The 9863-nt window shown below is 43.9% G+C and overlaps 1 protein-coding gene across 1 annotated transcript; it reads right to left on the bottom strand.

Moving 5' to 3' along the window:
- Positions 1-635: 635 nt before the first annotated feature.
- Positions 636-9636, bottom strand: T265_14150 (hypothetical protein; the record flags this gene model as incomplete). The annotated part of the gene is made up of 3 exons (XM_009172252.1): positions 636-1097; positions 3128-3487; positions 9466-9636. Coding segments are annotated over 3 exons (993 nt in total), but the record flags the coding sequence as incomplete, so codon positions are not given.
- Positions 9637-9863: the final 227 nt, after the last annotated feature.

Raw genomic sequence — 9863 nt, 5'->3', positions numbered from 1 at the left:
GGCGATATAAGCCTATGGTTACAGAATTTGAGATAAACGAATTATCAGGATACAAAACTCGGAGGATCAGTAAACAAAGCTTTCCGCTTGACAGCGTCAATGGTTGCATTCCGCATGGCACTATGTTTTATATAACCCTACGCGGAAAACAGAAGTCAGGTGGAACGAAGAGAAATGGAAAACTGAATTGGAACTGATACATCAAGCCATTTAAAATACCACATCGGTGTACCTCTTTAGCTGTCATTCAAAAATATGTTGTTTAATGTGACAACATTCCAGCATGCCCTAACTGATGAGATTCGGTAAAGTAAGAGATGCGATATCCATTCAAATCACCATACAAACATGCCACTTGCTTTGGAGCGTATATAAGTGGTCGAGTAGCCTAATTCTAATGCAGAAGAACACAACTCTAACTGGTGTCTAGACTAAGGGAAGGTCTCACATTTGGATTTTGTGAAAAATAATCGGAAAAACCAAGCTAGAGAACAGAGAACAGCGGAAACCAAATGCAAATAACTCCTACAACCAGCCAAAAACAAGCATAAACGGCAAGCAAATAAAGCGTATGATGCAAAAGAGATAAGTCAACACATCTCCGGTTGCTAATTGATTTCAACGATCACTAACCTGTAAATAGTTAGTGTCATAGGTTCCATTCCAGAATGCACAACGACATTGAAATCAGCAGTGGCTAGGAGAGAAGATGAGCGCATGTATTGTCCTTCAGTGGAAGATTCCGTAAATTCAGCATCCCTTTCATCTTTGCCTTTTCCAGATCTTGGATCCTTTTGAGTTTTCGCTTTGTTTTGCAATGTTTCACTGGAAAATGGAAAGCTCGAGACCCGAACACGTTGCAGGTGACTAGACATAAGATGCTGCAGGGAACCAAGCAGGCCGGGCCATTTTTCAGCACTCGCATGCGCTGACGCGGTGAAGAGGTGTGGTCTATTCGTGGATGCTTTAAACTGGTGTTCTAGAAGTTGCACACTGCGAGGACGACTGACCAGAAAGTCGAGTAAAGCAGCCACGCCTGTTTCTGATACCCACTGTGAAAAAATAATATTTAGGACTTCAGAGTACGGTGGAAGATTCTAAAGGAGTTATTGGATGCTTTGGAAGGAGCAGATTCGAAAAACACAGAACTGTCGTAAATTCTTTGGGACAATGATCCTAAGTAAACAGCTATATCGATTATGAAGGAAGGGAAATCGCAACTACACAACCACAAACGATGGGACCTAAATTTAGTTTCGAACTCGAAAAACTGCCTCAATTCCGTTATAATTATCCACAAACAATGAATCAACAATAGCCTAAACAAACCACAGATTTACAAGCACAACGGTTCATCCGTAGAACTTGTCACACTGGTCCCTTCTGAGGAGGAGGTAGCCAACTTTATGCAACAATAAAATGTCTTTTTTTCTAAAATACATCAGGCACAGTGCAAAGCGCGCCTACAATTGAATGCTGTCAAGGTGGGCAATAAACGTAGGATATTGTTCAAGGCCATTAAATCGAGAAAAATACCCACGAAAACCCTTCCCTAGTCTTGATATCAACCTACTTCATCATCGTTCGTGTCATCTTCCTTTAGACTATTTGCTCAATTGCCTTTCGAATTTTTCCTCACGAGAAGTGCATCATTCACAGACTGATTGAAAACATGAATCCATTGATATATTGGCAAATGATTATCCGTCGTTAGTTAGCATAGCCCAACATGTGGAAGGGCATCAACCCGCAAACATCACGTAAAGCCCTACTTCCAAAGAAGAATCCTACCGGAAGCTAAACAGTATTCGGTACGGTCATGTCTTGTACTGAAGAACAACCCGTGTACGCAAACAGTTTCAGGACGTGAACGTTCAAATCAGATCTCATTGATGATCACATTTGGGAGGTATTCACTAGTTAGCTGGTAGCTCTACCTTGCTATGGGATATCACCCTACTGGAAGTTATTCATTGAACTTTCATGTACCACAGACATTGGACGTGAAGAGAACAGTGGGCAAGAAGGGAACAGAACATAAGATTTAAAAGGCGAAAAAGACAACCTAGAAACGAAACTCCTCCTAACCCCGGGATCTACTTTACATTTGCACACATATTGCTTGTTTAAGTTTGAAGGATGTGGTGGTAGCTTTGCTCTCGGACTCGTCGGGTTAAACAACGGTTATGGGCTCAAAATGGTCCCAAAATTGAGCAATTTTTCTTTGTAGGTTGGGCAAGGGGAGGGCGAGATGGCTCAAGTGGTTACAGCACGAATTCACTGACCGCAAGGTCCGCGGTTCGAACTCGACCTCTGCCTCTGCCTCTCGACTTCGCTGTCTAAGCTTGGGCAACCTGGCAGTGTCCCAGCCCTAATGCTTCCCTCGGGTGGCATGGCAGCTAGGCACCAGAGGGGTGTTACGGCTGAACGATAGGTTGGACACCGGTTCAGACATAGACCTTCCGACCTAGCAACAGGTTTTGGTAGACAATCTCTGCTTCGAAAGGCAGGAAGGTGGATGTTGACAACTTCCTGTTACAGTTATCAGTGATAAAGATTTGTGATATCTCAACTGGCAACTTATTCCTTGTTGTCCGCACTATGATAAACTTCACTCGATCGCAGATGTCGCGTATCCACACTTCTACACTCAAGTCGAAAATGCCCACATAGGGCAAACCTTAAGAGGATCAGTTATTCAGAGATAACAGAAGGACGGATACTCTTCGTCACAAAACTCCCACAAAAAAGCAACGTGCCCAATAGGAGAGCATCGTTCATATTCCAGACTGCTATCAACGGGGTCGCTGAAGAGCATGCACGTTCAAATGGCTCTCACTACGATACCCGCGAAACTGAGAAGTGGCAAAAATGCCACACAACGAGGAAATCAGAAAACAAGTTGAGAAATTGAAACTTTTAAAATGGAGATACGTAACTAGGAGCGGTTTATTCGAGTCCAAATTACCACAGAAATTTCAATGAGAAGCGTCCATCGCGAATAAGTAAGCGCCTAGTGCAGATGTCCAGTGAACTGAAACTTAATTGATCATGTACAAACTCAATGATGAACTCACTCATGAACAAGAAAACTGATTTTATAAAGCTCTAGTGTTATGAGACTCACATTTGATGCGATGAAGCTTGTATCATCAGTTGAAACCGAACTGAGATTCGAGGGGAAAACGACGCGAGCAAGTGCCTCAGCAATGACACGAATATTACGCGCCAGTATCTTAGGATCGACCGAACCACGGAAAGTTGACCGATTTGCGTACTTTTCACCGTGCTCTGCGATATGATACAAAGGTCCGCCGTCCAGAGAGCTGTGACGCAACCGGTTGGCCACTTGGACTGAAGGCCATGCAGACAGGGTAAATCCGGGTAGCCGATGTAATGCGAACCGCTCATGTTCCCAAGCCAATGAGCCTTGGTTCAAATTGATTTTTTTGTGAACGTAGTGAACATTGGAAACAGTTGGGTGGCGCTAAGAGGAAGAAAACCAGAAAAGAGTAACAGCGAAATTAGTGCGCTGACAAGTTGCCAAAAGACATTGGGATAATAACTGGCTAAATACAAACTGGAAGGGGCAAAACCAACAGCCATCCGAGCCATTCATGTCCTCCCGAGCTTGCTCCGAAAGCAATCTTCGTACTTGGGGTAGCGTTAGGTTGCTCGTCGGAAAATATCCGGTTGGTGACCTATTCTGTGACCTAAGTAGGTCAATATTAAGTTGACAAGAACTCTCCGTGCTCGATTGCAAGAAAGTCCTGCGATTCTCAATCTAATCAGTAAGCAATAGTAACAACAGGACCATCAGAATATAGTATCGTTGATAACATGAAAATAACAGCATATACTGGAAATGAATCGGGTTTGTTTCCTGTCTTGTGAGCTCTACATTAGGCAACCAACCGAACTGGGTACGATCGCTGCATATGCGACCACGACACGATCCATAAATTGGTAACACAAGTAGTCGAACATTAGTTTGTTTCGTGAAATCTTCCTCTTATCAATACATATTGAGGGAATACAAAACTAAAAGCGAACGATCCACACAAGTAAAACAGGGATAAAGCGGAGTCTGCGGGTGAAAATATGAGGATCGTTAACGTCACGATTGGTGGGCCTCAGCGGAAGTGGCCACGAGAGCAGACCATGAAAGATTCCATGCGCGTACGAACACTTTCCAAGTGCACAGTCTCGGATCGGGTGAGCGAACCACCATTGCCTAACTTGGGACCAGACATCACAGGTGTGAAACGCACGCCAAACCAAGTGGCAGAGTTAGTTAGGTTATTTAAGATGTTTGCATCTTGGAAGGATGTGAACCAAGGAGAGCAATATCGTCCGCACACTCAATGTCTGTGAACGGAAGGCCCGGGAACATTGTGACCCGCACTGTGTTACAGACAAGCTGAGAAACTTGAAGCAGCACATCAATAACGAAGGTGAAGAGAGGAATTAACACAGAGAGAGGGAGGCATTGTCTTAAACTGGTGAACTTCAGGAACGCGGGCGAGAGCTTGTCCACAGGAGTTCACATACAGTCCTCTCATAAAGGACATGAATTTGAAGGGGGAACTTGATCGCCAGACAACAACAAAGTTTCTGATGATCTACAGAGTCGAATTGCAGCCTTCAGAAATACGACCAACGTGGGACGTTGGAAAGAGGGGCGCTGTTCAAAAAACTGCCTCAAGTTTATCTATGAGAAGTGGGACCAGAACCCCTTTGAAAGGAAGGCTAACGAAGATGGATTACGCTTCGGATGTGATCAGTGTGGTTTTCCTAGTTGCAGTGGCCATGTGTTTTGAGATAAACCTGTCCACAAAACAGCCCAGCTAGCGATTCAAATTCGGCTTCATATTTGCACTCAGAACAGATTTTTCCAGCTCCTCCAGAAGGGCACGGAACTAAATTTCGTTCATGTTTCAGCGGGACAAAGCTACTGAAGTTAATGTATTGTCCCTTCCATGTGGATTTCCGGTGAACCTAACTTTCGATTGAGGCAATAGTCGATCATGTTAACTGCTACGTCTAAAAACTGGGAAGGGCCATTATTTTCCTCTTGGGATGTAAACTGAATGACCCAGTGGGCTTGATTAGAATACACAAAAAACTCTAGTAGCTTTGAGGATTTCTCTATGACCGCGAACATACTGTCTACGTAGAAGTAGATGCCAGTGCATCTTCTATGATGATGGTTCTCAAGGCGTTGCATAAAAAATCGGGAAGGATTGGGCCTTGTAAAGAACCCACTGAAACACCATCAGCTTGTTCGTACGGGGTTTCTTTGGAATCAAACTGCACATCAAATGTTCATCACAACACCAACTACATCGGATCGCTCACATGAAAATTCAGGTCTATATTGTTTCCTTTTATGCAGTCACAAAAAACAGTGGGCGAGGCTTTGGTGAAAAGGTGAGATGCGTCTAACGAGATTAGGTGATCCTTGTTCACATCCCCTTCCTCAACCACGTCTGAGAATATGAACTTGTCTCCCAATCCAAATCCTAGGACAAACCGGTTGAAAAATTTCCGTTAACCGTTTGGCTGTGGCATGACATGGGGGAATGAGCTTACCATGAATGGATCAATGTAGATGACATGGTCTGTGAATTTTAGACAGTCTATTGAGTCTCGGAATAACAGACCATAGGAGTTTGATGTTATCGCAGGTAGTTTGGGCAGTGGCGCAGGTATTTGTCATTCGCTTCAAGATGCTAAATATCTTGTCCTTAAACTGATTGGTTTTGTCTTTGCCGAGATAACCTCTTCTGAATTTAGTCTGGCCACTCAGAATTAAAAACATCCCATCAAGATCTTTATCCATAATCACCATGCCATTCCTTTTAGCCGGACGCGTGAGGAGTGCCTTGGCCAGTGCGACTTACGTGCCCTAAAATGACGATTTGTTAAAGGAAACGTTGGCAGAAAATAGCGAAACGCGAGACTAGCCAGAATAATCATAACGGCAAGAGTAAAAAAGACAACGCGAAAATACTAATGCCATTTCAGATAGAGATGACACATATTCGCCACAAATATTGGAGTTTAAACCTATCAAGAAACAGCCATAAGTTCTAGAAGGCAGACAATTCTATAAACTTCTCAAGTGCTGTTGACTGGTTAAGCGTCTATATTTCGTAATAACTCACGAGGTTCGTAGTGGATTACTACAGTAGACGTAAAGGGGGCTTCTGGGGCTGCCTTCATGAGTAGTGCGAAGATGGACTTCGCTGGTGTGTGGACCTCTAGGCGAACGGCATTACAGGTTGCCAACCCGTTCTCTCTTGGCCGTTGGGAAAAAAGGGTACAGAACTCCAGCTGTGTGGTTGTGTTCAGGTGTCAGGCGTGAAACACATGAATTCTCAATACATTCCTCGGTTTTCAAGCGGAGTCAAGTGCTAGACAGACTATACCAATCTCCTTAGTAAAAGAACAGCGCGAAGCCGACCACAAAAAGGCAGCTCTTGTGATTATTCGCTAGGAGCGGCCCATTATTTCAGTTAGCCCAGAAGGACTATCTCGTTCATATGCTAATCTAAGCTGTTTTATGGGTGATGCATCGAACTTTCAAAAGTATGAGTATTCACCTCACCATTAGTAAGTCTATCGCCACTCTACGGTTAAGGTGCCAGCTTATAGACTGGAAGGTCAGTGAAAAGAAACCAACCTCAACATCTCGATTGCTTCTGTCTAGGCTTGGGCAACCTGGCAGTACATCAGTCCTCGTGCCTCCTTCGGATGGCGTGGAAGCTAGGGACCGAAAAGGTGATGAAGCTGAAGGCTCTCTCACCTTGGAAGGTAATGGTTTAAAACCAATAGAAAAGGTAGGTATTTTTGGGAATTGTGTGTCAAACGGCAGATTAAAGATAAGTTACCGACACAATTCCACATGACAGCAACAGTTATCTGTGACATCTACAGCTCTGTTCGACTCTATACATTCCAACTATAGAACCAGTTTGCAAGCTTTCCGCTACATTAGTTTCTTTATATTATGAAGACCACAACTCTTACCTAAGGTTTTCCGGGACCGTTTTTCTGGTAGGTGTGGAAAGACCAACGTTTCTTGTTTAGTTACTGATTGTCAGGATTCCCACGGTGGAAAAAACACTTGAAGCACCATAATAATTTTCTCCTGAGAACCACTTTCTGCTTGGAGGCTTTAAACAAACGAAGACCACTGTATTGCAACCTAGAAAGGTATTCTGTGCCTCAGAGTCACGAAATATCTAACCAATCTTCTGACTATTACAGGAACGCCCCGCGAGATGACCATAGTTGTTGTTTGTCGATTTCACAGACATACAGTGGGAACGTTTTCATGATGTACGTTGATATTCACAACCGAGGCACTCCAAAACTGATTGGTAGTTGTGTCTTGTCTCCAACCCAAGCCTCTTGAATACAGATATTCCAAGGAGAAGCAACATTTAGCGTACGGAACAGCTCAGCGCCAAACACTGGACTTGCGTTTAAAAGACCTTAGTTCGACTGTTTAACTAAATGCCTGAAAAATTAGTGCAAACTGAGCCAAGGAGAAGCAACATTTAGCATATGGAATAGCTCAGCGCTATCACTGGACTTGCGTTTAAAAGACCCTAGTTCGACTGTTTACCTAAATGCCTGAAAAATTAGTGCAAACTGAAATGAACCCTTTTGGGAGAGCGCGACAGGTGGACGTAGAGATTTTCCGCAAAATTCGAAGATCCCAAGCCTTCTAGGCAAATAACATGGGGAAATGAGTCTAGAAGCGCTGCAATGAGACAAAACACGATGGACGTGTTAAAACTGTAAAGGCAGAAGCCAATATGTTAGTTGATTAACCAGGAAGAGGGTTATAAAATCCACAGGCAGCGCTGTGGTTCTTATGTGCCGGCTGCACGTGGTAATCTGGCTTCAAAATCAGCTGACGAATACCATTAGTCAATTTGTCAGTTTCTGGTTGAAGGAGGCCTCAGGTCATTCACATTTTGCGACTGGATGATGCAACGATGTATACAGCCTGTTCGACAGGTAATCGGTTGAATCTTAAAGGGTGCTGGTCCACAACCCATGTCCTAACTGCGATGAGCAGTTGGCGTGATTGTTATACGTGATGCCAAAGAACAACAAACCACAATGCGTTAAAGTGACGCAATGCGTACAACCAACAACTTGAACGTTTTGACCAGTTTTACAAGTATTCAAGTGTGGGGCATATTTCTGCAACCGAAGCGGGGAGTTACGGAAGTACTACATTGCTCATTTCGCAAAACGAGTCAGTCTTCTTGCCTGATGAACCTAGTAACCTTTGCTTAACCTTTAGGAATGAGTCAGCCTGGTTATGACGTCTGAGGAAGGTGAACGGATGGCAGTGGTTTATACTTTGTTCGATCACACGGAGCATCCTAAAAGTCATGTACCATTTGTTAAGAATTCCAGTAAAATGAGCTTTGATCGATAATGATACGAAGTATTGTTTGCTTCCGACATGTATAATACGCCTAAAAGAGAGTCAACACTTAGTCATGGGCAAGTTAACAGTAGCTCGCATTTCCACAAGGCTGCACGGCAGCAACCGGCCAAGAGATGGCACGGTCGACTCCATTTTACCTCCAAACGGAGGACTATAGTGCTTGTGAAGCTGAAAATACAAAATCCTTATCAGTGCTTCCACTTTTGATTATCAACAAGTGATGCCAACCCTACGGAGCAATAACGTACGTATTAATTCCACAGGTGGTCGCAATCTGAAATATCCAGGAAGCCCCTTACCAGACTGTTTAAATGGGAAATCCCTTTAAAAGAGTGTACAGTACGCTAGCCCAGTGGCTATGTCGAGAGAGCTCAGTGGTTAAGCCGCCGACTTACGGAGCGGGAGGATCGTGGTAAGAACCCGAACTCAACATCTCGACTGCTTAAGTCTAGGCTTAGACAAACTGGAAGTATCCCAGCCCTTATACCTCCTTCCGTTGGCATGGTAGCTAGGCACCGAATGGATGCTACAGCTGAACGATTTAATTTTTTCAAGTACGCTATGGAAACACATTTGGTTAATAGAATCCGAATAACTTCCACGTACCAGTCAAGGTTGAATCGAGACAAAAAACGGCAAACTTGACTTCTCGCTGTCGTACGCCTGAGTAAAACTGTTCCAAACGTCCCACATCACCGAACAGGGACCTTATTATGGCCCGATACAAAAAACTCGTGGGACACAGAGATATGCCACTTTTAAGTTGAAAGCAAGTCAACTTGGAAAACGTGTAGCGTGCCCTCGAGACCGAATTCACACTCTGTAGGTGTAAAGCGCATGCTGAAAGATGGTGGTCAGTTTACTCAACAGGGCCTATGTTTCGACTTCAAAGACTAGGACGACGTCGTCCGGTTTTCAAACTATTGCTGGTGTAAACCTTGTTACANACTGGCACAACACAAGGCGAAATATCAAGCAGGAAAACAACTCACGGGAATTTTTGAGTGCAAGTTGAAAGCAACGTCGAGGTACTGAATGAATTTATTCGAGAATGAACCCTCTTTGGGAGAGCGCGACAGGTGGACGTAGAGATTTTCCGCAAAATTCGAAGATCCCAAGCCTTCTAGGCAAATAACATGGGTAATTGAGTCTAGAAGCGCTGCAATGAGACAAAACACGATGGACGTGTTAAAACTGTAAAGGCAGAAGCCAATATGTTAGTTGATTAACCAGGAAGAGGGTTATAAAATCCACAGGCAGCGCTGTGGTTCTTATGTGCCGGCTGCACGTAGTAATCTGGCTTCAAAATCAGCTAACGAATACCATTAGTCAATTTGTCAGTTTCTGGTTGAAGGAGGCCTCAGGTCATTCACATTTTGCGACTGGATGA

Source organism: Opisthorchis viverrini (genome assembly GCF_000715545.1).
Source record: "Opisthorchis viverrini unplaced genomic scaffold opera_v5_148, whole genome shotgun sequence".
In the NCBI taxonomy this organism is placed as follows: Eukaryota; Metazoa; Platyhelminthes; class Trematoda; order Opisthorchiida; family Opisthorchiidae; genus Opisthorchis; species Opisthorchis viverrini.
Note: the sequence above shows the minus strand (reverse complement) of the source record. Positions and strands in the feature narration are given on the sequence as shown.